At 36.5% G+C, this 26,353-nt stretch overlaps 2 protein-coding genes and 4 non-coding genes across 8 annotated transcripts; 2 read left to right on the top strand and 4 right to left on the bottom strand.

Annotated features, from left to right (window-relative positions):
* Nucleotides 1–6,663: 6,663 nt before the first annotated feature.
* nhr-76 (Nuclear hormone receptor family member nhr-76) lies at nt 6,664–13,090 on the bottom strand. The gene is made up of 9 exons (NM_067560.6): nt 13,018–13,090; nt 12,557–12,884; nt 10,872–10,937; nt 10,320–10,496; nt 9,986–10,104; nt 9,721–9,932; nt 8,604–8,830; nt 8,447–8,556; nt 6,664–6,926 (listed from the first exon to the last, which is right to left on the bottom strand). The coding sequence occupies exons 1-9, from the start codon at nt 13,075–13,077 to the stop codon at nt 6,783–6,785; spliced, it is 1,443 nt and encodes a 480-aa protein (NP_499961.2). The 5' UTR covers nt 13,078–13,090; the 3' UTR covers nt 6,664–6,782.
* Nucleotides 13,091–16,356: 3,266 nt separating this feature from the next.
* On the bottom strand, nt 16,357–16,563 carry C05G6.5. Its single transcript, NR_052880.1, has one exon. It is a non-coding gene; the product is annotated as an Unclassified non-coding RNA C05G6.5 (non-coding RNA).
* Nucleotides 16,358–16,543, top strand: C05G6.4. Its single transcript, NR_052881.2, has one exon. It is a non-coding gene; the product is annotated as a small nuclear RNA C05G6.4 (small nuclear RNA).
* A 3,127-nt stretch (nt 16,564–19,690) lies between the features above and the next one.
* Nucleotides 19,691–25,083, bottom strand: C18H7.1 (VWFA domain-containing protein; the record flags this gene model as incomplete). Of its 3 annotated transcripts, none has more annotated exons than NM_067558.6 (8): nt 19,691–20,029; nt 20,386–20,564; nt 20,854–20,983; nt 21,052–21,176; nt 21,226–21,398; nt 21,497–21,675; nt 21,992–22,315; nt 25,006–25,083. In NM_067558.6, the coding sequence occupies 8 exons, from the start codon at nt 25,030–25,032 to the stop codon at nt 19,889–19,891; spliced, it is 1,278 nt and encodes a 425-aa protein (NP_499959.1). The 3 variants fall into 3 exon arrangements, with proteins under 3 accessions (NP_499959.1, NP_001294297.1, NP_001368221.1); NM_001307368.3 differs by lacking the exon at nt 25,006–25,083 and adding an exon at nt 23,236–23,250 and having other exon boundaries at nt 19,889–20,029; NM_001380013.1 differs by lacking the exons at nt 21,992–22,315; nt 25,006–25,083 and having other exon boundaries at nt 19,889–20,029; nt 21,497–21,651.
* Nucleotides 20,072–20,145, top strand: C18H7.16. Its single transcript, NR_131454.1, has one exon. It is a non-coding gene; the product is annotated as an Unclassified non-coding RNA C18H7.16 (non-coding RNA).
* C05G6.t1 lies at nt 20,073–20,145 on the bottom strand. The gene has a single exon. It is a non-coding gene; the product is annotated as a tRNA-Val (tRNA).
* Nucleotides 25,084–26,353: the final 1,270 nt, after the last annotated feature.

Below are 26,353 nucleotides of genomic sequence, written 5' to 3'. Positions count from 1 at the left end.
AACAAAAAGAGCAAAAAAGAGTAAGATCGAAGGTTCGGTATCCCTTTTTCTTGCCTTTAAATTTATGTATGACGAGCTTCTCTTCGGCGGAGCAGCAATTAGGGAATGCTAATGGGTCGATTTTGTGGTCGATTCGAAAATAGAACTGAGTTTGTTATTTGTCGAATTCCCGAAAAAACATTAAATTTAAGGGAGAGTCGGGGAAAAAGTACATGTAAAGTGCTGGAAAGTACAGCTTCACACTAAAAATTCATGCGGTATAGTTCAAATTCAACTTCGAGAAATTTTGGGTTAGGTTCATGCTTAGGCTTAGGCTTAATGGGCTTAGCCTAAGTGGGCTTAGGCTTAGTGGGCTTAGGCTTAGTGGGCTTAGGCTTAGTGGGCTTAGGCTTAGTGGACTTAGGCTCATGCCTAATTTTTGAAAAGTCTCTTTTTGTTAGAAAATTTTAATTTTTCTTTTTGAAAATTTTGAAAATAAATGACAAATTCTTGAACTAATTCGGTATTTTCGGAGTTCGAAAATGAATCTAAAAAAATTTTTAAAAAAACTATGCAAAAACTACATTATAGAGCAATTTTTTGGAACTTGACATTTCAACAATGACACATTGAATTGAAAATTTGATTAGTCTGCATTTTTTGGCATGTAGACCAAGACCATTATTAATATAAGCGGGTCGCTTTGGGTTTTGATCGAAAACTGAACAAAAAAGCTCACAAATGACTTATTCCCAGAGAACAAGAATAATAATCGGAACCCCCGGGGCCCGGAAAACATGCGATGAATAGGTTCTGAAAATTGTGGAGATCGAAAAACTTGCTTTTCCAAAGAAATTGCTGATGATGAAGAAGTCTATTAAAGATACTTTGTTTTCGCTTTTTTTGATTATTCGAGAAAAAAAAATTGCAATGAAAATTGCTACCGAGAAAGGTGTCTGGATTAGGAGATGTTTGGTTTAATCATTTTGCATACCTGCCTGCCTACTGTGCCTACCTACGTACCTGCTTACATGACTACCATATGTATGTCTACATCAGGACTTTTCACGTACCCTCGTAATGTCTCCCATACACCTGCCTACGCGTGCCTGCCTGCATAATGCAGAAAATAGACAGAAATGCAACTCCTAGAAATTGAACCAACAAATTGCAATGGGTCTCAAAAATTTCCAAAAAATAAATTTCCGAATCAAAGGAGCAAGTGACCCAATACAATAAAACCTATAATAGGCTGACGAATCCCATCTTTCCTTGAGTGTTGAATAGGAGCCGGTCATAAGGAGCTCGTGACCTAGAAAAAAAGCAGAATCAACAAGAAGAAGCTCAGAGAACAAATTGGAAGGAATGTCAACACGCAGAATAAGGGGGTACGGATAATTGGAATTTTGAAGGAAACAAAATTGTTTTAGAAGAAAGAAAGAAAAGGGAACATTCCTTTTGGGAGAAGCATAAGCCTAAGCCTAAGCCCAAGCCGAAGCCAAATCCTAAGCTAAATGCTAAGCCTAATAGTAAGCCTAAACCAAAATCAAAGACTGAAGGAGTTTCTACCTGTCATGGAAATCTAAAATCAGATAGAAAGGAAAGTTCCTCGCACGAATAGCCAAAAGTTATGTTACTGATATTTTTAACGAACCTGTATTGTGAAGTCGAAGAACATTTCTTTATAAATATTTTCATGATTCTCAGAAGGTTCTACATAATAACAAAAAGTCTAGAAAAAGCGGAAATAAAACGTGATTTTGCCAAAATACTAATATTTGAAATTTAAAGAAAACTAATTTTTTTTGGAATTAAATAAATTATAAATAATTCTCAAAAAACTGATACAAACCTGGAATATATACACGCATATTCAGGTGCATACATGACATTTGAATGCTCAACCACCCTTAAAACGTTCACATTAAAATTCTGCTCAATGATCTTTCATAGTTCTCACATCTTGAATATATCACATGTTACCAACTACTACTATTACTACTGAATATTCTGCAAAAGTTAAACAGATATGATATAATTTATTGCTGGTCAATCAGTCACACGCTAAATTGCATCTGCACATGAGGAAAGTTGCAACAGAGCGAATGAATGAATGAGTAGAAGAAACAGAAGAGATTTGGCACAAATCTCAGAGCACAGAAGTCAAAATTTAATCTTACGAATCTCGAAAAAATATTTTACAATGCTAAAAAAGTTTTGATTTAATAGTTATAAAAACTCAAAAAATTTTTCAAAAATTTTAAAAGAATTTTTATAAAATCATCGACTAAAACCTTGCAAACTTTTGAAAAAAAACTTGAAAGAAATGTTCTGCAAATTCAAAAAACACAGTGGAATTTTTAAAAATAATTTTATCGATCGAAATTTACACGAAAGATTTACTGAAAATTCTATAATGAATATGAAAGGTTTTCAATTTGAAAAATGAAAAAAAAAGTTGGTTGAAAACTTGACTTACTTAAAATTTTTAAAAGTTGCCAAGAAGTTTGAAAAAATATTTAGAAAAATAAATTTAAAAACTTTTTGCCTGAAAGTTAAAAAGGTTTAAAAGTTATTCTTAAAATTATTGAAAATTTTATTTAAAAAATATTGGCAAAAACTCTTGAAACGTTGTTTTCAATACTTAAAATTTCTCCAGATGCTCCGTGAACGAGCTTACACTTTTCTATAAATTTCAGACATTTCAAAGAAAAATATTTTCAAAAAATACAAGTACTGCTGGAACTAATCACAATATTTGTACTCGGGATCGAAAGTTTTGAGAAAAACAAAACACAAAATGAAAAACAGATTCGTATGTCAGGTCAGGAACAATTCAAGATTCAGAAGTTTTGACTGACAATGAGAACGGGGAAGTTTTTAAGCATTAAGCCCATAAGTCTTAGAGTTATTTTTTGATATGAACATATATAAAACAAAGAACACAGCATATATCAAAAAGAATAAAAAATCACAGAAAATGAAAGAACACTTTTTTAAAAATATGAATATATATATTTCTGCCTCCATATTGAAAGGGAACATTTTTTGTGGCGGCGGTCTACCGACCAATTTGGTTGCCAATTTGTGTAATTTGTGCTTCCAATTTATGTTGTTTGTGACTGAAAAACCAATAGATTCAGACCGGACTTCTGACTCAGAAAAAGGAAAGGTGAAAAAGGTTTAGCTCAACTGTGAAATTCGGCGAAATTGGCAAATTGTGGTTTTTTGCCGGAAAATCAAGAAAATCGACAATTTGTCCATATTTCGAAATTTACCGTAACATCTAAAAATGTATGTATATTTTTAAATTCATCTACCAAAAAAATGTTCAAAAATTCAGCAAAAAGTTATTTTCAAAATTTCGGTTCGGAAACCCGGCAATTTGCCAAAAAATTGAATTTTCCGGCAAATCGGCAACTGTGCAAATTGCTCGCTTTAGGCCCGTCGGCAACTTGTCACATTGCACTTTTTCCAATTTTTGGCAAAATTGGCAGTTTACCAAAATTTAAATCGTCTGGCAAGTTGAGAACTCGTAAAAATGTCCGATTTTTACAAATTTTAATTCAAAAAAAATCCATGAAAATTGGCGGAAACGTTTGGTCAGAATTAAAAAAACAACGGAATCAAATTTCTAGGCCAGCTGAAACAAAATGAAACTAAAGAAGCAAAAGTTTTTGTAAACAGTTAAAAAAATACCGATTACCTTGAAAATTTTAAGTTTGACTTTACCATGCCTGCCTGCCTACCTGCCTACATACCATTAATGCTCACGTGTTCTATAGCAAGCAGGACCTATAACAGTACCTACAAATATCGTTTATAAATTGGAATTTTTTTTTCCTTTAAAAATCCAACAAATGATGTACTAGCATAGTTGTATATATCATCAGAAATGTTCAAAAACAATTTTTTTGCAAAATTCCTAATAAATGGAATATATATGGACCTTTTTGCAAGACACCACAGAATAAACATTTAGTGGAAAAATAGAAATCCGCAAAAATAGAAATGACGTCAATTATTTTCTATTTTGAATAGACTCTCTGCTTTCCATCTGGGGCCCACTACTTAGACCACGAGGTGTGTAAATATTTCATTTTCTTTTAACGAATGCAAAATGAAGGTGGGAAACAAATGGTCATGCGGTGTTGGTCGACTAAAATTGGAACTTTATAGGGTTATTCAGAGAGAATATGTGATTTTATGGATATTTCATGTTCGAATTTTCCCGGCGAATGAAGTGGTTTTGGGTCAAACTGTGTTTGAAAATTTTTTTTTAACTTGGGGTAAAAGCTCAAAAGTCTGAAATTTGAAAAATTAACTTTGGAAATTTTTAGGGAATTAAAGGAAAGATTGAGAGGAGAAAAAATATTGAAATTTTTTGAAACATTTAAATTTAAATTTCCCTTCAAATAAAAAAAAATTAATTAGAATTTTTAGAACAATTTTTTTTTTGAAAATTTGAATCTTGAAATTCTCGCAAATTATTTTCATAAGTTTAAATTTAACTGTTCCTTCGAAAAAAAATTAAACTTTTTTTCTTAATTTTTGTCTCCTAAATTTTTTTTTGAAAATTTAAATTTGAATATCACATCAAATTTTTTTGGAGAAAAACTTTCAATTTCCCGAAAATTTGAACAAATTTAGAAATAAATTTTAATTTGAAATTTATTAGAAAAACTTGAATATCCCATCAAAAATTATCGAAAAAGTTGAAATTGAGTTTCCCGGTAAATAGTTGAAAGATCAAATTTTGAGATCCCCGCCGATGTTTTTAAATAGTTCGAGTAAGATATTTTCTATTTTTCTATAACCTTTTTTAAAAATTTGTATTTGAATTTCGTGCTAATTTATTCTGAAAAAATTGTTTTAAAAATTGAAACCAACAATGCAATTTTGAAGCATTTTCACATTTTTAAAGCAAAAATTTATCCAAAATTCATAAAAATAAAGCAAAATTTGCTGACATTTTTCTCTGCAAAATGGAATACAAAACACCTATTCTCCGTTCTGGGAAAATCATTAGTGAAAAGCGTGAGAATCAAGGAATAAAAGCAAGTGACGTGGAGTTTTGGAAATGGTTTTTGTTATTTTCCGAACGACTTGACTGGAATTTTAAATGTGTCATTTTTGCAGAACAAATACACAAAAAAAATAAAATGAAATCATAATTGAAAAGGCGTTCTGAGGACACAAAAACACAATAAAGAGACTTTTAAATCGGAGATCAAATATGACTACATCATATCTGTAAAGCTTTTATGAAAGGCAGGCACGACCTTAGGCCTGCCTACTTGCCTACATACCTGCCTGATTTTGTAAACGATGTGATTATCATCTACAGTATACCTTGAAAACCTTGGAAAATCTCAAAAACCGACGACCTCTTTTTTTGTGTTGATGCCAACAAACAGGTCACAAGCCACTTGGGAATAATTGAATTTTTTTTGATATTCGAGATTCTTGAGAAAAGGGAAGAAAGTTGTATAGAACGATGAATTCTGAAAAGAAAACTCAAAAATAAAACAACAAAAGCGGAAGGAATTAGTGTGGAGAAAAATCGGTTCGCTTCGTTCAAACAAACAACAATACCCACTTATTTTGTTGTTTTTTTGTTTTTTTTTTGCAACAAAAAATTGTTCTTTTTTGTTTTCTACTCTAAAAGTGTTCGAAGCTCTTGAATAGCAAAACAGAAACAGACGGAGCACACATTTTCACTGAGTGCTCAATTATGCATTTTTTTTTTGCGGCCATGTGGAAATACGGTGAGAATACGGGAGACACGGGGAGGGGTGTGACGTCAATTGGAGGATAATTCAAAATTAGAGGTTATTGCGTCGTTTGACTTTGAATTTTGACACAGAATTTTGCAAGAGAAAAGAAAAAAAACGAGGTTAAGACTTTCCGGAAAATTTCAGAAATTCGTCGAGCTTTCAGAAAGTTCTTGAGAGTTTGCAAATGTTTCCAAAGGTTTTCAGAAGTCTCCAGAAGCCTTGAGAAAGTTTCTGGAAGTTTCCGAATTCCTAAAAAGTGCCTAGAAGCTTCCAAAAATTTCTAGAACTTTCCAGGATTTTTTAAACATTCTTCAAGAACTTTTCAAAACTTGCAAAACTTTTCAGAAATGTTTCGAAGTTTCCAGAAATCTTCCCAATATTTCCAGAACTTTTATAGAGTTTCCTGAACGTTCTTGAAAAGCCTCGATATCAAAAATAAAATTCAAAAAGTTCCCAGTAGTTCTTTGAAATTTCAATAAAATTTGAAAAGTTTTCAAAGTTTTTCAAATCCGCCAGAAAATTTCAGAAACTTCCGAAACTTTCAATAAGTTTCCAAAGACTTTAAACATTTTTCAGGAAATTTTTGAACTTTCCAGAAGATTCAAAAAATTCAAGAGATTCCTGAAGCTTTCTGAAATTTCCCAAAAGCGCCTGAAATTATACGGGGTTCGCAACTCATGTAAAAAAACGCAGGCTGATGGAAGGCACGAGAAAGGCGTAGGAAGCCTACATGATGCCTGTACATATGATGTTCCAATAGAAAAATGGTGTGCTGAAAATTAGCTGTCTTTGTTTCCAAAAATTGGCTGCCATGGTAAACTACTTGTAGCTTTTTGCATTTCTGCAACATTTTTTGCAAAAGTATAAAGTTCAGAATACGCAAAAAAAAAAACGAAAAGTAAAACATAAATTATAAATATTTATTACAATTTCTTTTGAAACTTTAAAACTAGCGAATCAATTTCTAGCGAAAAGTATTTTCTAGCGGGCTGGGTATTCTATGTACAACTGCAGGACATTTTGGGGTTACGTGAACGCGAGATCATCAATTAATTTATCATATTCCATCACATTGAACACACGAATCACGTGAAAATTTTCACGGTGAACTGCCATCGCATTGCGGACGGCTGTCAGAAGAAGCAACGTGTTGCCCACGAGAAGACCAGCCTGGAAACTAGAAGAGGATGAGAGAGCGTAGGTGAGGAGGAGAGCGCAGAGAAAACATCTAGGTGCTCAGCGGCCTCTCCGCTGTTTCAGAATAAGAGAAGTATCTAGATTTTTCCAGAAATATTTTGACTTTTCTAGGGATGAATGGTCAATGAATGATCGAAAATCTTACAGAAATTTTGATCGAAATCGTTTCAAGATTTTTCAAAATTTCCAGAAAGCCTTTTTAGATTGTTGTTGAAATTTTCAAATAGGTGGTCCAGAATAGTTCAGTTTTTGTAGAACTTACCAAAAATCCCAGAAACTTTTCAAATATTTTCGAAATCTCTAGAAAGTTCTAACACATTTAAAGGTGGTGTACACTGCAACTTTTTCCTCACGAGGGACGAGGAAAAGTGGTTTCTAGACCATGGCCGAGGGGCCGACAAGTTTCAGCGGCCATTTATGTTGCTTTGTTTTCCGCGTGTTTTCTTTTGTTTTGCACCAATTTTTCCCGTTTTTTCTTATTAAAACTAATAAATAAATATTTTTTGCAGATGCTAAAACAATTTCCAAGTGAAAAAAGTCTGTATTGAGTCGGTAAGTAGCGGTGAAAGTGCTCAATGTAATATGATGGATTACGGGAATACAAAACCTAAACTTTTTCCCAAACATGATACATACGCTGCTTAAATGCTGAAACTACCTGATTTTCATAACGAGACAGCTAAAAAAATTTTGAGGTTTTCAAAATTCAACTTTTTTGGTGAAAAAGTAGAGATTTTCGCATAAAATGTTGAATTTTAAAAATCTCAAAACTTTTTCAGCGGTCTCGTTATGAAAATCAGGTAGTTTCAGCATCTAAGCAGCATATTTATCATGTTTGGAAAAAAGTTTAGGTTTAGTATTCCCGTAATCCATCATATAACATTGACCACTTTCACCGCTACTTGCCGACTGAATACATAATTTTTTCATCTGGAAATTATATTAGCATTGGCAAAAAATATTTATTTATCAGTTTTAATAAGAAAAAACGGGAAAAATCGGTGAAAAACACAAGAAAACAAAGCAAGTACAAAATGTCGTTATATGCGGTGTATTGTGTGCAAACACCGATTTTTTGCATTTTTTCTAGGCCCCCGTTTGAAAAAAGTTGCAGTGGTGTAGTCCAATTTTTTAATTGCTTTTTTTTTAAATTTTTTTAACCAAATCTTGCCGTCCATCGACTTTGAAACAACTAAATGAAGTTGGAAACGCGCAAGATAATTACATTGTGTACTTAAAATTTGACGGTGATTTCAAAAAAAAAATTGTTTCCAGCCGCTGTGACATTGACAAGTTGGTCAAATTTACAATTTTAACAAATGTTAGGCCATTTTTTGAGACGCCATAACTTTTTTTTGAAAAGTTTCCAAGAAGTTTCATTTTGAAATTCGGTGTTTTCAGACAATTTTGATTTTCATAAACGTTCAGAACAAACCAGAATCTTCTAGAAAATTTAAGATCACGAAATTTTTAAATGAAGGATGCTTCTCTACCTCATGTGGGTCTATCCCCTGTTTCGCATAAAACTCGAACCAATCCTTCATCACCCGATTTCTGGCCATCACTACGGCGTTACGACTCGCGTCCGATAAGTTATCAGCGGCTGAAATTGCACTTTCAATTGACACCTCTCTTCCAGACAGCACTAACCTGTATTGAATAACAATATTGCAAAAAGAGCACAAAACTCGGTGTCTGTCATTCTAGAGTGCTCTAACGCGGATCCAAGTTCGTTCAAACACGACCGCAGCGGGTCGTAGAGCAGTTTCAGACACGTTTCCTTGTCCATGACAGACTCGGTGATTTGTGTGAATTCGTCGTCGAATTGAGCACCATGATCACTCAAATCCGTGTAGGACCCGTCCGGAGCAATTAGTCTGAAATCGAGAAAAGTTTTGCAGAGAGTAGAACAATTCTGATGCTCTCAAGAAAATGCGAGAAAAATTGTGATGAAATCTGGAGTATTCTAAAATTGAAAATTCGAAAAATTAAAAAATTTTATATTTTCGATTTTTTAAAGAAAATTCGGTCAAATTTTTTAGGTAATTTTTTTTTGAAATTTTGTTGAATTGAAAAGTTGAAAAATCGAAAAAAATGGAGATTTTTTCCTTTAATTTATTTTTCAAAAAAAAAAATGACCAGAATTGTTGAATTGCAATTTCCGAAAAAATGTTGAGAGTTTTTTAGAATTTTCAAGAATGGTTCAAAAAATCCTCGAACGTCCTGGAACCTTTTTTGGAAAATTTGAGATCACTTTCAAGTATTCTGCGACGCTCTAGAAAACACTAAATGTTTTTGGAAACGTGAAACAACTTTTGGAATTTTCTGAAAAATGGTACATATTGGAAAATGCCAGGAAATTCTGACATGTTCTGAGAACTCTGGATCTTCCTGAGCATTTCTAGAAATTCCTGGAAAGTTATATAAATTTTTGAATATTCTGGAACTCTCTAGAAATAGCATAGAATGTTCAGGGACTTTTTAGAAACAAATTTTTTGGAATATTCGGAAACTTTCTCGTAAGTTTGACATGACCTAGACCTTTCAAAAAATTCTAAAAATATCTGGGCATTACTGAAACTGTCTGGAACGCTCTGGAAAATTCTGGAATGTAAAGGTCTCTAGAAAATCGAAATATTTTTAGAAATATCGAGAAAGTTGTGGAATTTTTCGAAAACAATTTTTTCCTAAAACTAGAGTTATCCTACAGTAGCCATAGAGTACTAGAAAAGTACCCTAACAATAAAAATAAAATGCAAAGCCCTACTTTTGAGTTCTCAACCCATCATATTTCACAGAAATATAATATTTCTCCAGCATGGCCAATGACACAGCACATCCCTTGACTAATGTCTCCTTGGTATCCAGGTCCATCTGTCGGAACACGCTCATTGAATTCATCATCTCCACGTACAAAACCAACTCAAATCGCATTTTTTCCTTGTAATATCGTTCGTCAAATCTCGTTGGTCGCATCTTCTGAAATCCGAAAGAAATTGCTAAAAAGAAGCCATAGTTAGTACAGTAATTACTAAGCCGGTGCCTCCGAGCATCTCGCGAAGTGATCCGTTACAGTAGAACATTCGACGTCGCTCCACAGAGTTTTTGTATAGTGCGGCAAGGGTTTCGATGTAGTTTTCGCCGGGAATTTCTGAACTTTGGATGAGTTGGGATGGGTTGGAATTAAAGAAGCATGGGAAGGATCAGGTTTTAAAAAAGGATGAGAGAAGCAGGTTCAGACTGTTGGGCATCACGCTCGCCTTTTCATCGACTTGCAGCCGACAGCCAACAACGGGCTCGTGAACCGCAAGGTGTCGGCCGCAGGATTTACAGAGGGCGGGCGTGGTGCCCCATTTTCGTACTCACCTTTTGGAGCAACTGGAAGTGGTTCATTACATGTGCTCGTACTGGATATCCAACTACCCGGAGTTGCAGCAGAGAACAGAATATCGTCGAGCTTCTCCTTTTTATCCTCCTCCTCGGCTTCCTGAATCATTTCTGCTGGGGACCGTGGCTTGATCGAGTCTCGAAGGTTTTGGACGCCTGGAATCGGAAATTATTTTATTTGTGCCGACCTGCCTACATGTCTACGCGCCTGCCTACCGACTATCTGCCTGCCAATCAAAGTGAATGCTTGCCAGCCTATCAGCCGTTCAAAGGCCTACATACCTATGTGTCTGACTGTCTACCTTCGAGTTAAATTTATGCGCCCGTCATTTTCAGGGACACAGTCTTACTGTGATGTTAAGCAGCTTAATAGGTGAATCTTTACAGGTAGGCAGGCCATACCGTACCTACAATTAGGCGCTCTCACTTTTTTGCGCCCTCTCCCCCTAGACAGATTCCATCTTCTCGACAAGAACAACTCATATTTCAGAGATCAAAATCTCCGAATTCTCGAAAAAAAAGTTTACTTACTGCTCGGATTCATCCCCATATCGATACACCTTACGTATCGGCATGCTCGACAATTTGATCGGTGTCCTGAAACAAGGAAGTTGATTTTTTTTGTCATTTTTGTCAAATTTGCTTGATTTGTACAAATTTTTTCGAGTACGCACCACTACTATTACTACTGATAAGCAGAACACACGGGGCTTTTACATAATTTTACCCCGATAAAATTGTTTGTCTGTCTAGCAATTTTCGTTCGATAGAATAGAGTTTTGTTTTCTGGTGACTAGAAATCGAATACTGTAAGTGTTCAATTCATAGTTGAATAGACAAAAAAGTGAGAGAAAGAGAAAAAGGGAAATATATATTGAAAATTGAATCATGTTGCCGTTATCGACACAATTGGCCACATTTGGAAATAGAACATGGGAAATTGGGAAATGAAATTGGAACGAAGCAATGCCAGACAAACCAAAAAGTTAATCGAAAATTTTGGATACATGCCAAAATGCCAAAAAAAATTTTCTCACAAATTATTTGTTTCTAGTTTTTTTTTAAAGTTTCGTGCTAGACTTGAATTGAAATTAGGCACAGTTATGCCTACGCACATAGCTACCTGCCTGCCTTTTTGCGAACCTGCCTATTCAACTTTGTGCTCTGAATTTTACAAAAAAAAAAGCTAGAATTCAAAAATTTGCCCTTTATTCCCAGAGGAATATGTTATAGTTGCAAAATAATAGTTGCAACAGTTGCAATCAATTTCCATGTCAAGTTGGATGTACATACCTTTACCTTTTGCCAACAATGCAACCTACCTCCCTGCCTGCCTATTGGGCAACCTAGGCCTACCACCTGCCTACGGAAATGTAATTATTGCTCACTTAAAAGGAGAAATACGTAAATCTACACTGTAAATACACAGGCAAAACTGCGACCTAGGCCTACCTCGTACCTACATACGTCCATAAATGTTTTGCTCATTTTCTTACACAAACGTTTGGAAATCTACACCGTGTAAACCGCCAATAATCAGAAAATAGACAGCTAGGAAGACAGGTAGCCAAGTAATAAAAATTGCCTACCTACTGTAGACTCCTTACTATAAAAACTAGTATTCACTCAGGCAGGCATGTTGGCATGTAGGCGTGCCTGCCTACTATTCGAGTCTAGTAAAGTCATAGGATTATTGTAGTTGTTCACTAAAGTTTAAAAATTGTTCTAGAATCCGGTTATCAAATTCACTTTTTCATATCTCTCACGTTTGCCGAAGCTGGTCAAAGTCTACAAAAAGGAGGCCCCACGAAAAGGGGAGCAGAACGAAAAGGGGATCTGCAAAAAGGGGATCTGCGAAAAGGGGAGATACGAAAAGGGGAGATACGAAAAGGGGAGCAACGAAAAGGGGATCTGGCACTGTGCCAAATGCTATTTTTCTCGAAGAAAACGATACAACGATGCTCCGATGTTACGCGTCGCGTGTTGTTAAGCGTATCTTCCAGAAGAAAATTTCAAAAATCAACGTGCGTTGCGTGAGAAAAATTGCGTTTTGTGCGTTTGGCACAGTGCCAGCTCCCCTTTTTGTTGCTCCCCTTTTCGTAACTCCCCTTTTCGTATCTCCCCTTTTCGCAGATCCCCTTTTTGCAGATCCCCTTTTCGTTCTGCTCCCTTTTCGTGGGGCCTCACAAAAAGGGTACGGTAAAAAATGAACTAACGTCTATCCAGCGGACACAGCGAGTTGCCAACTGGATCCCTCCTACAGTAGTACCTCCTCGAAAGCACTACGGTACGTCGAAAAAACGCTGAACAAGCGGCACACGCAATACACCCAAAATGGTATCCACTGGAGTTGGGGTTCTTGCACACCGCACACTCTTTCTTCTCTGAAGCCGAGGAGCACGATGATGTGGATGGTGGTGATGATATAGCTGATGGTGGAGATGGCTTCATATAGGCGTTGGGATTTGATGAGTGTGGGAAGGAAGGAGGTACTGAAGGTGTTGTGGTGGAGGATGAAGGCGTCTCGAAGGGGTACCCGGTGAGCTGGAAAAGTTCTGATCGAGTAAGTTATAGTTTTGGCACAACATTTATTGTATCTAGGTGCGCCGGTTTAGTCTAGCCGAGAATCGGCTTCTGAGCCAAGCCGGTATTCTAAAAAAAACCGGCAGTAGCTCACCTGTCCAGCACCATTCAGCTTCATCATGGCCAACACCTTCTGCTTCCCGAGCACCTCCATTTTGCTAACTAATCTGAAATAATTTGAAAATTTTAATTAAAAAAAAATTTTATTTGAAGAAAGAAAACATATCAAATAATTACAAAATACGGTTATTGTAAAATAAAAGTAACGAACGATATGAGTAATCGGAAGAAACCTGCCAGTTGGGGAAGTATGAGGAAGTTTTCCGGGTTACTGTAGGTCAGGGAAAATGTTGTGAGGCACGAGGTAGGCGTAGGCCGTCTTAAAGTAGGCAGGTAGCCAAATCTCCAATTCATGAAAATTTCATATGAATTTCATATTTGATACACATGTGGTATGATAATTATCAAAAAAAATTATCAAAAAAAGTGATTGACATATATTTACAGCGGATATTTTATTATTATTCTTAGGCGGCCTACGCCTACCTTATGCCTATGATTTTCAAAAAATCAATTGAGATTGGAAATTGCAAACAAAGGTAATAAGGTAGTAGGTAGGCAGGCATGAAAACATGCATGCCGAAAATTAAAATGTTATTAGAATTTTTAAATTTTGTGAAATATCCTAACTATAGGAATAATTCCAAAAGTGAATTTAAGGCCTGTGCCTGCCTGAAACCTGCCTGCCTTTATCTGCATTTAGAATTGAATTTAGAAGTTGAAAGTTTCCTCATCTCAATCGATTTGTTGAAAACAAAGTTAAGAAAGGAGCAATGAATTGGCAAGTGTTTTAGCGGAAGGCGCAAGGCACGCGAAAGTCACCTTAAGGGGAGGCAGGTAGGTACGCATTAGAAGCCTGTATGGAAACTCTAGTTTGCGTAAAATTTTTATTCAGAAACACCAATGTTGAAAAATATGAACTTTAAGCTTCAGAATTTCAGAACCATTTATCTTAAAACTTGGGAAACTTTTGGGAAACTAAATATTTTTTGTAAATATTTTTCCAAAAGCAGTATTAATCACATTCTAAACTGCTAGATAGTGTTAATTTGCAATCGAAACTTGACAAGATAAGTGATCATCAGAAACTTGGGAAAACAGATGCGAAATGTTGCGAGCGGCAGAGAAGGGAGACGGGCGAACAAGTGATATCGAACAAAAAAGCAAAAAAAAACGAAGGAAAAAATAGGAAAAATAGAACGACCGGCAGACGCAGACAGTTTGGGTAGGGAGAAGGAGTGGCTAACTGTCAAGTTTTTCGGTTTTCAAAAAATGAATGACATCTTGCACTTTCCCCCTGCATCCTTCTATCAAAAGTGCACACACTTGTTTATGTGTTTGGTTTGAGAACATTTTTTTTAAATTGTAATCAGAATGAATTGAAAAGAATCGGAATCGGCAACATATTTCTATCTCTTAGTGGTTTTTTTTTCGTTCGTGTTATGTTTCTTTTCCGCTCTCTTTTCAAAGTGCAAGTTGCCGGCCGTCAGAGGCGGGGTTAGGCGGGGGCAGTCTGCCTAGACAGAGAAACATCAGGAAAAGAAAGAAAGAGTTTGATACTTGTTTATTGGTTAAAAAAAAAATGAAAAATTGGATGAGGATTTGGCGGGGCGAACACAAGTTCGGAGATCACACGAGTATTTTGAATTTTAAAAATATTAAAAAATAAATCCTACCCTCGTACCACTTTCACAGCTGATAGATATCTCGGCTCCCTTTGATTTTATCAAAAAATTGTCAACGGACAAGATATGTGCGAAATATTTTTCTAGATTTTCAAAGTAAACGTTTTTTCGATTCCGGCAAATCGGCAAATCGGTAAACTGCCAAATTGCCGATTAGCCGAAAATTTTTGGAAAATTGTGGTTTTGTACTTCTTTTTGGAATTCCCAGAATTTCAATTTTAAAAGGCAAAATTGTATACATCTTATGAATGTTCCTACATCTATTTTGAAAAGTAAGCAAATTCTATGAAAACATTCAAAGGAAACGGGACGAACATTTCAAAAAGGCACAGTTTTAAGTTTTTCCGTTTTATAAAAAATCCCTCTAATTGTAAATTTTTTTTTTGCAAGGAAAATTGGCAATTTGCCGAATATCAAAATTTGCGACAAATCGGCAAACTGCCCGGAATGAAAATTTCCGGCAAATCGGCCAAGCGGCAATTTTCCGAATTGCCTAACTGCAAATGCCGCCACGATTCGGAGGGTGCAAGTCCTAATAGAGATCATTAAAGTTAAATTCTACGTTTTATAGAAATTTATATCAATTTGTATCCAAAAAAGGCGCGGTAAAGCGTTCTACTTCCCAATTTCAGAAACATCACGAAGAATTTTGTTACTAGTTTGTTGTTTCAGTTTTACAACTCCAGATGTACAAAATATGTGTTCGAAATTGTAACATGGGTGTGGAGAGTGAGTGTTCTGATTCATTGTTGCTTTTTTAACGCTGTTAGATGGTAAGAGTTACATGGTAGGCAGGTGTCATGACTACGTATCCAACGTATGCTTACTATCCTAGGTGCCTGACTACCTAATATAAAAATTTGAACATTACTTTTTGCTTTGAGATTGCTAAAAATGAGAAAAATGAGATAGGCAGACATTGATAGCTTCGAAGACAGGCGGGCAGACGTTGATCGCCTTGGAGGCAGGTAGGCAGGCATAGGTCGCCTTGAAAGTAGGCTGGCAGTCATAGGTCGTTATTAAATCCAGGATCGTCTTGGAGGCAGGTAAGTAGGCATTTTGTGCTCCGTAAAATAACAATTTCTTCTCAAAAAAAAAACAACCAAATACATTTAGAAAGTCTGATTCAAAATCATCAAAAAAGGGATCAATCCATAAAAGCAGAACGATTGGATGGAAAGTTGATCAGGCAACAAAGGCTATGTCAAAGACGCTCCCGTAGAATAATTTGAAGATAAGAATCTTCCCGTCTCACGGGAAGAAAGGGGAGTGAGATTGTACGAAGTTTGATACATTTGTTTGGATATACGGATGTACTTGAACTCTTGGACGGAAAGAACGACAACATTTCTTTTGTAAAAAAATATTTTTAGCAAGGCTTTGTTAGGTACGAATTTATGGCAATGAGTATCTCATGACGACCTGCCTAGCTCATGCCTGCGTGCCTAGCCTAGCTCACTCCTGATGTGAGTTTATTTTCTGACCCCTACCAGACTGTTTCTGTGCCTATACATCACACCTTCTGCCTAGTTGCCTGCATGAGTGCCTACTTCATGCCTACGTTAACGGTTCACGTGCACAGTATAGTTATCCTCCACTCTCACCTCCGCCATTTAATAGTTCCACACGCGCATCTATGATTTGTCGGTACACAGCTCAGGACTGCCCCTACCCTCTCCTCCATTCAGTATCGCTTCTTCGGCTTATTAGCTAAGATCAAAGTGTAGTATCTGTTCTTATCGTATTAACCTACGGTATACACTCAAATGAGTGTAATAAAGGTTATATGATTTTTGGAACCCTGGGAAGACTCGGGGCTTGCTTCGACTTCCCAAGGGTCGTCCTGGCGTTGCACTTCTGCCGGGCTCGGCCCAGTCCCCGTGGGGACTAAAATAAGCTTGCAAAGTGTCAATAAAGCTATCAAGTACCTCCGTCATTTGAAAAATAATCAATGAAATTTGTAACTACACAGAATTTAGCAGCAGAGGAGCACCTTCATTTTTAAAAAATCGATCTGAAATTTTTTAGCTACATGAAACATTTCCATTAAAAAACAAACAATTTCAGGGCTAGGACTCAAGTTTCAGCACGACTCCCAGACAACGCCAAAGAGCCCGAAAAAGTTGCAGCTAATTTTTATAAAGATTTTTAAATTAAAAGATTTATAAATTAGGTGTAGGGAGGTGGTAGGCGTAGGTTGCCTTCCAGCCTGGTATGCATATGTGTGCCTATGATTAAATTTAAAGTGTTTCCTGACTTTTGACCTATTTATTTACTCGCCAGAGTTTCTTTTTGAATCATCGGACACAATAAAAACTGTAGCAACACAATTGTGCCGTTGTCCTTGCACACATTTTGCCCACTAACAAATAATGATCATTTGGCTCATACATATAGTCACTCACAAATACGTCAACGATCTATTTGTTGGTGCTGACTAAGACGGGAGAGTTCAACTAAAAAACATCAGACAACAAACGGAGTGAGAGAACGGAACTCGGTGAGCAATTCCTGAGCACCTGATCAAATGGTTTATTAGCCGGAATTTTGCACAGGTTTTTGTGTAGAAGGAAATTGGCTAAAGTTATACTACTGTCTGGTCAAACTCGAACAGTTTGTTGACAATTTTTAGCCTGCCTGCATACAAGGTTCCCTACTTTATGTATGTGTCCTGCTCCAACTAGTAAGGCTAACCACTCACAAAATGACATCGCAACCCGCAAACCGTCGGGCGCAGTAGAAAACTGATATATTGAATAGGCTCTTACGACTTAGCACTACCCAAGGAATGCACGTAGGTAGGCGAACAGGCCGGCACGAGGGCCTAACATTCAACTATACGATAAGTCGCGAAACCCAGAAAATGTCGGGCGTTCGTCTAGTAAATTAAATTTCGTAAATCTTCTCTAATCCAAATTCTAAATTCGAATAGATGAGCGACAGGCTTGAACGTAGGTAGGCAGTCGTATAGAAGGGCTTGCTCAGAGGTAGACTCAAAAAATGTGAAGAAGGGAAATTGCCGGATGCAAACGCGACTGAATAGGCGGTAGGCATGCAGGCAGGCAGGCACAAGTGCGAAATCCTTCGGTGACTTCAAAGTTTGAAGAGAACAAAAGTTCTAACACACCTTTCTGATTTCCAGAGGGCTATAATTTTCAGGCCTATAATTTCAGAGTCAAGAGCAATTTCGCAACATTAAGATTCTTCTAATTCAAATGTTGCCACAAAAATGTGGCAACATTTGAGTATTGCTTTTTCTGCGTCTTCTTCTTCTTCTCACCCCTCTCTATGAGCAATTGAACACGAAAGTTAAAACAACAATTGGCACGTCTCCAAACATTCAGACATTTCTTAACTTTTGAGAATGTACAGAGGGGGTACAAAGACTATTCAGAAACATGGAAAACTATATAGATATATAAGAATGAGGATATGAAGAGAAAAGATAGCAAAAGTGACGGATAGAATGGATCGGATTATGACGATCAGTGAACACAAAGGTACATTGCGAGGGGGATGTTGGAATGAAAAAATTGCTTCTATTTTGATCTTTTGACATTTCTTCTATTATTTCTGTTTAATAGACTAGACTTTGGATATATATTAAAAGATTAGGATTCGAAAGAAAAACTGTTCGGAATTTGTGTTTTAATCAGGTGCGGGGTGAAGGCTGTTCATTCAACAGGACATTCCAAGCAGATATGCCAAAGTTCTTTTTTGAAAATGCCTCATAGAAATATAGAAAATTATTTGTAGTTTTTGAAAATAATTTTATTTTTTGAAAAAACTCTCCTGAAGTTACTCAAAAAAAAAAACTCAAATATCAATGTGCCGATTAGTGGATCCATTGTACTTTTGAGACATTTTTTGAGCAACTTATCAAAACTTTTTACTTTTTTTACTTTTGTAATCGCAGCTTCTTCTTCTCAGGTCTTTCCTAACTACAAAAAAGTAAACTTTTTTCTAGCGCTGCATATTGAATTTTTTTACAATAAAAAAATTTTTCAACACAATTTCAACACAAATTCTTCGTTTTTCTGAAGACTTTCAATTTAAAAATTAGGTTCTATGACTATTAAAATATTTAATTTGTGTCAAAATTTTTTTTTCATAATTCCCGCAAGATTTATCGTGGTGTTCTGAATTTTCTTTAAAAAAAAACAAAGAATTTGCATTAAAATTGGTGGACACGGGGTTCTGGCCTCCCTCATTGAATTTTTCGCGCTCCATTGACAATCGCGCGCCGGACAACGCGTGGGAAAGTTGTGTACTTCACACGGACAAATACATTTAGTTTTACAACTAAAATCAAGCCGCGACGCGACACGCAACTCGCCGTAAATCTACCCCAGATGTGGCCGGGCCAAAATGGCCTAGTTCGGCAAACTCTTCCATTTCAATTTATGAGGGAAGCTAGAAATCCGTGATTGGAAAAGAGTGCCAACGCGCGGCAATTCAAATGAATAAAGATCAGCCAAAATTTGCGATTTTTCGTTTTTTTTCTGTAGTACCTAGGCATTTTTGACAATAAAATTTTATAGATAAAGTTCAAAAAGTCGGCTCCCAGGAATCCCAAACATTTTTAGAAAACAATAACAACTACTAAAGAAACTTGATCAACAAAACAGAAACAATATTTGCGAGGCACTCCAATCACTACTAACCGTTCAAAAACGTAACGAGAGATTAGAGACGGAGACATCACAAATACTGGTCTATTGCTCTTCTCTCTTCCCTTTTTGCCACTCGAGATCATACTAAAAACAAAAAAAAGCGTATGGTTGCGTGTATGTAGGATGGTATGAGTAATACCCACAATGTTTGTTTGAGCGATTGATAATTGAAGGAGCAAAACTGATTAGATTCGCCGAGATTACCTTAGTGTTCTCCGGAAGTCAAGATTTTTGAGTGACGTCACGAAAACTTTCCACGCGTGACGTCACACTCATGTGAGTAGGCAGGGGAGGCAACCTCGCTCCACTGCAAAAATGCTTCTCACAGTTTACTGGTGAAAGCGAAGTGTTTTTCTTAAATATATACATTTATTGAGGTAGAAAAATGTTCAGATTTTTCATATAAAGAAAGAGATTACACAATTGAAATATATATATAAATCATGCAAAATCCTGAGTTTTCGAACGAATCATCATTTTCTCTGTGTGTACAATTTTACAAAATTAAGTTTACACATATTTACAAAATCTTTTTTGCCCAAAAAAATTATGGCATGCAAGGCAGATTTCGTTGCTTGATTTTGTCGATAAGAGCTTGGAATGTGACGTCTGTAAAAGTGTGATGGACGTCACCAGAGATAGCCGACAATGTTTCGTTGTTTAGGGTTACTGCTCCAGGAGTGTGGGCCTGAAAGTTGGGCTTTAAAATTGAAATAAAAAATCCAAAAGCTAGGTCCTCGCCGGGTTCGAACCGGCGACCTTCTGCGTGTGAAGCAGACGTGATAACCACTACACCAGAGGACCGCAAAAATAACCCTATCTCAGTGTCTATTTGTTCCCTACTCTCGTTTCTCTAGTTTCTAGTAACGGGGAGATGGTGAGAGAGGAGAGGGAGGTGGTAGCTCGAGGGAGAGATGGGAAACACAGTGAAAAATTTGTACAATAAGTTTGACGGGTCTCGACACGCTCAAAAATTTTTAAAAATTGGTTTTACTCGACGTCATGCGCCTTCAACCCAACAGTAAGTTATCTGTCAAAACCTACCGTATAAGCCACTGTATACATCTCAAAACCAGAGCTCACTGCATCTCGGGCTCTTTTTTCCGGATCAGGACCCTTATTACTCCATCCATCGGTGAATACAACCATCACTTTTGTTGCAATTCCGGGTCGGGCACCCTCGGACTCGTCGAGTTGTGTCAGGGCTTTCTCGATTCCGGCACCTGAAAATTAGACTCGTTTGGTCGATTCCAACGCCTGCCTGCCTTTAAGGAAACCACTGTCTATCTGCCTAAAGGCGACCTACGCCTACCTTAAGGGTGACCTACACCTGCCTGCTTGCCTATCTTTTAGGTAACTTGTGCCTGCCAGCCTGCCGGGTACTTTTCAAGGTGATCTACGCATGCTTACCTGCTTGCCTCCAACGCTGCTAGAAAACACACAGTAGGCAGGCAGGTAAGTAGGCAAAGGCACGACGTGCCTACCGCGATAGACTCGAAAAAGTTATCATACCAATAGCAGTAGTTCCACCTCTCGATTTCAAGTTATCAATTCCTCTGAGAACTTCTTCCTGCGTCTGATACTTTTTCAGATTGAAACGTACTCTCGTCCGTCCGACAGTGGCGAATGTGACCGCGGCGACCTGGAAATTGATTTTTAATTTATTCTTCTGTTATTTGAAATCTCCGTGAAATATTATTTTAAGCATACCTGTGTATAATGAGGTCCAATCTTTAACTGAGACACCAATCGCTTGCTGAGATCTTTGTACGAATTATACACTGGGTCAGTGGTTGTAGAGAAGTCGAGGACAAGAACAAGGTCTAGTTCGCAACCTGGAATACAAGAATTTCAAAAAAAAAACGAAACTTCCAGATGTGATACCAGTGATAGGATCTGTTGTGGTTGTGGTGGTTGTAGTAGTCGTTGTAGTAGTAGTAGTCCTACACTTGTCTTGAGCCTGTCTCAAAAGTCTTCTAGTAATGTCTGTAGCCAAATCTCGTCCTCTGTGCATGACAATATGGTTGATGTTTCCAGTAATGTCCATGAGTTCTCGGCTGAAAATTTTTAATGTGTTCGCTACGGTTGCTAGGTAGGCATGCTCATGCGCCAGGCAGGCAAGCGCATGCACCTTCATTTCTCAAGATGTCCTTACGTGTCAACTTTCTCCGGATCCCCGGTCGCCGCAGCAAATACCCATGTGTTCGGCTGTGCCTGAAGAATCTGCCCAGGTCCCTTCGGATCGTCGGCCGACCGTCCATCGGTCACAACCATAACAAGCGTCGGAATCGACACATTCCTCTGGGCCATCAATTCGAGGCCAACTTCCAGCGCCTGAAATATAACACAAAAAAGTCAACAGAACAATAACATTTGGGGGTATTTTTATCAGTTGTGTTGAAATCCAAATTCCTGGTGGTAGGGTCATGAAAATGGATCGTTAAAAAGACGCCAAAAAGCACATAGAAAAAACATAGAAACAGAAAAACATATTAATCAAAATGAAAACAGTTATCAGTTTTTATTTCAATTTTGATAGAGAAATTCTGTATCATAAGTGTAAAGTGGCCTAGGTAGCAACAAAATTTCATTTTAAAATTGGTAATTAAGGAAGGCGCCCGAATTTCGCCCCGAAAAACGCCTCGCTCACCTTCTTAGTATTCGTCGTTCCTCCGATGGCTCTCAACGCGTTCACCTTCCTCACAAACTCCTCGTTCGACTTTGCAAAGTTCCACGGCATCACCTCCCGCCGATAACTGAGCCCCGAATAGACAATCAGGGCGACTCGATGCTTCTCCGGACCGATCTGAAGCTCTTCTGAGACATCTGTCACAAACTTCCGACTCTTATTGAAGCCACCCTTCACCGAGTCGGACCTGTCGAGAACTATGAGCACGTTGAGCTCACACGCAACTGGGAAGAGGGGCGTGGTCTGTGCATGAACGACGACTGCTAGTGCTGCGAGAGCACCAACCTGGAATTGATAGTAATTTTGGAATTTTTTGAAAAAAACTTTAAATTTTTTTAAAGTTTTTTCTGATCTGATTTAGTGTTCTAGTGTCATTAGAAGTTGATCTTATATTTTTAAAATTGAAAAAAAAAACTGTTGGAGGATGTAAGTCATAATTAAGAGTATATAGGCAGTTAGAAGTTGTGAAAAATAAATTTGGTTGAAATTTTTTTGAAAAAAAAATTTCAAGAATTTCCCTGAAAATTTATTAAAAAAATTTTTTCTCGAATTTATGATTAAAAGATTTCTAAACTAGTTTCACTTTTAAGAAGATTCACCAAAATTCGGCAGTTTTCCTAAAATTTGACAATTTACCTAAAATTTGGCATTTTCCTAAAACTTGGCGGTTTAACAGAAATTTGGGAGTTTATCTAAAATTCAGCGATTCACCAAACATTAGGCAATTCACAAAATGTTTGGCAGTTTTCCTAAAATTTGACATTTTCCTAAAACTTGGGAATTTACCGAAATTTGGCATTTTACAAGAAATCTGGCAATTTACCAAAAATTTGGCAATTCACCAAAGATTTGGCAGTATACCTAAAATTTGACATTTACCAAAAATTTGGCAATTTACCTAAAATTTGGCATACTATCAAAAATTTGGCAATTTATCAAAAATTTATCAATTTACCAAAAACTTTTTAATTTACCAAAAATTTGGCAATTTACCAAAAATTTGACAGTTTACCTAAAATTTGACATTTTCTAAAATTTGACAATTAACCTAAAATTTGGCGATTTATCAAAAATTTGGCAATTTATCAAAGATTTGGCAATTTACCAAAAACTCTGAATGTAATTTTTTAACATTCTATAACTTTTTGGAGTGTATTAATTCTGATGTATGATACTTTTGGCCTATTAAATTGTCAAAAAGTTACCTGTAACAATAACATTTTTAATTACAAAGCCTAGTAGAAAGTCAAAAATAAAATTTGAAAAATATTATCTGAAAATAATAGCGTGAAAATTCAGGTCAAATAATATGAAGCGGTAAGAAAAAAAGTGAAAATAGTGGGAGGAGAAGTGGTGGTCCAGGGCAAAGGGTGGGGTTATAGTGTCAGTGATACACACTATCAAAACACGTCCTTTTCTCGATGTTCAAGCGAATTATGGGAGAGGAAGATTGAATGCAGTATCATTCATCATTTAAGGAAGTCGAGAGAAGCGGTTTCAGACCGTCTTGTAATACTATGTTGTGTGAGAAAACACTAATTGAGAAGTGCTGAAAGTTTTTTGAGAGAAGCGAGGAAAGTTTGAAACACTCGACTGGTCACTTTTGATATGATCATAGATGACATTATGGTCAAGAAATTTGCCAAATTTGGTTGGTGAGGTTAACAACAAGGGGGCAAGAAATTTTAAGAAACATCGCATTTTTGTCTGGGGGTTTCAAATTGGTCATTTTATTTAATATGTCAAAATTACCGGGTTTTCATAATGTTCAAACCTGTGGTGGGCAATTACCATTCGGCAAATCGGCAAATTGCCGGTTTGCCGATTTGCCGGTTTGCCGATTTGCCGGATATTATAATTTTTGGCAAATTCCCGATTTGCCGTTTGCCAAAAAAAAAAATCAATTTGCCGAAAGTTTTTAGAGGGATTTAAAAAAAACGGAAACACTTGAAGCTGTGCCTTTTATTAAAATTTGTAATTTTTTTTCCGTTTTTTCTCGATATTTTGATAGAATTTGCTTACTTTTCAAAACAGATGTAGAAACATTCATAGGATGCGTACAATTTTTCCGATTAAAATATAAATTCTGAAATTTCAAAAAAAAAAATGTGCAAAACCAAAATTTGCCGAGTGTTCGGTTTTTTACTAAGATCATTAAGCTAGGTGGAGTATCCTTATAATTAGTAAAAAGTTTTTCAAGAACCGCTGATGTAAACCTAAAATATTCAAATTTCATAGTAAATATGTTCACACAATTTTTTAAAATTTTGAATGATTTTTTCAAGATTGGAAAAATCCCAGTTTTCGACACTTTTTAGGAAGCCGTCGTTAATTAAAATAATTGTTTCAACAAATTGTTGTTTGAAAAGTCTTATTTTGATATTTGGTCAAGTTGACATCATAGGATCATAGGAGTAATTTTTAACAGTTTTCCAACTGGTGCTACACCACCGTTAAACTTCAAATCGGGTATACTTCATAGCAAAACCACATTTTTTCCAAAACTTTTGAAAATTCCCGAATTCGGACGGCAAGTGCGAGTTGGGCAATACCGGCAATGTTCTATATTTTTCTGATATCAAAAATAATGTTGGACAAATTTGACAATCTCAAAAAATTGCAAAAACTTTTGCCGATGCACAATTGCCGATTGCCGAACATATTTGAGTTTCTGTTCATTGCCGAAAAATTTGGCAAGAGTAGCACTTTGAATATCAGTACTTCAAGTTTTTATCTAAAAAGTCAGTGTAAAGTGCATGTTAAGCGAAATAGTCCTAATAGGTTATTTTGCAGGTGCAAACTTGATGTCGTGTTGGGGTGCAGAATTAAACAAATCTTATCAACATTGCGCCATGGTTTTTTGGTATGAATAACCTAGTGAAATCTAGAACCCTGACTCAAATCCAATTTGAAAAGAGGTTTATTAAACATTTATAGCTTCTTGTACCTGAACAAAAAAGTCCCCCCCAACTTACCAAACTCAGTAGATATATCTGTTGCATACAGGTATCCGTCCGTATTCCTGACCGGTTAGTAAATAAAAAGTGAAACTGAAATTGTCTCAAAAATGCCCGCCGGTCACTTCCCCTGAATCTCCGCCCCGCCCCCAGTTTTTACCGCCTGACAGATGTGTATTGTTCAGCTGACCTTCAAGCCCGCCTAATATGATAATCGTCTACGAGAGTATGCTATATCAAGAAAAAACGATCTGTTTACTATATTATCAGTAGTAACGACCATATTTCAGTGAAATGGTTAAAAGGTGAAGCCGAATGTGGACGCGCGATGTGTAATAAGCGATTTTGTCGTTTTTTTTTTGCAAAATTTCAAATTTATAACCTCAGAAGATCGAGAAGGGGTTTCACGGTTTTAAAAATTTCAGACCAAAACTTCCGTTTTCAAAATTCTATCAAGTATCTCCCCATAAAGGTCAACCCTTTTTTTACTTCAAAATTACCTGAACTACTGATCAAACACCTTGTGGAAGCCCAATTTTCAACTTGAAACTTTATTTTTTTTTTGATAGGATCAAACTTGGGTGTGATCTTTCAATCACATGTGACTTCACAATCAAAAATAGAAGTAAGAAATGAACTTTGTGACCGATTCTTGCCGCCGCCGCCGCCGCCCTACTTGAGAGCAGTAGATTCCAGATTAGGTAGGTAGGTAAACACTTGAGATTTAGACAATTTTTGGGGTTTATTCTGGTGATGGACTTTGATTATTGGAATCTGCAATTAAATTTTTGGCGGTTTCTGCAATTGGAAACTCTAAAAAATGGCAATTGCCTAAAATAAAAGTTTCCAAAAAAAAACGGTGGTTGACGTAAATTGACGATGAACTGAAAACCGTTAATTATCAACATTTTCCAAACTGGCAAAAAAACGACATTTGCCGTAAATTTCTGATTTGCCGAAAAATTGGAGATTTGACGATTTGCCGAATTTGGCAAAAATTGCCAATTTGCATGATTTTTCAAAAAAAAAAAACAGCAGTTGCCCAAAAGTGCCGAAAATTTCAAATTTGCCTAAAAACGGCGATTGCCAAAAATCGCCGGATTTGGCAAATAACGGAAAATGCCGATTTTACCAGATTTGCACGAGTTGAAAAAATGCCAATTTGCACGAATTGACCTAAACACGGAATTTTCCGAGAATTGCCGATTTGCCGAATTTGGCAAAAATTCCCAGTTGCCCAAAATTGCGGAATATGCCCAACATTGTTAATTTGTACCATTTGCGGAATAAACGGAAATTTCCTCAAATTGCCGATTTGTCTGATTTGCACGAGATGAAAAAAAATGAAAAAAAAAATGCCAATTTG

The sequence above is a fragment of the Caenorhabditis elegans genome, chromosome IV (assembly GCF_000002985.6).
Source record: "Caenorhabditis elegans chromosome IV".
NCBI lineage: Eukaryota > Metazoa > Nematoda > Chromadorea > Rhabditida > Rhabditidae > Caenorhabditis > Caenorhabditis elegans.
Note: the sequence above shows the minus strand (reverse complement) of the source record. Positions and strands in the feature narration are given on the sequence as shown.

Excerpts from the sequence above, each read along its gene's own strand:
- nhr-76 (NM_067560.6), bottom strand. The coding sequence starts at position 13,077 with ATGGAGGTGCTCGGGAAGCAGAAGGTGTTGGCCATGATGAAGCTGAAT. Across the intron at positions 10,497-10,871 it reads TATGGGGATGAATCCGAGCA|GCGTCCAAAACCTTCGAGAC; the intron begins GTAAGTAAACTT and ends TTCCGATTCCAG. Across the intron at positions 6,927-8,446 it reads AGGGGATAGACCCACATGAG|GCTGGTCTTCTCGTGGGCAA; the intron begins GTAGAGAAGCAT and ends TCTAGTTTCCAG.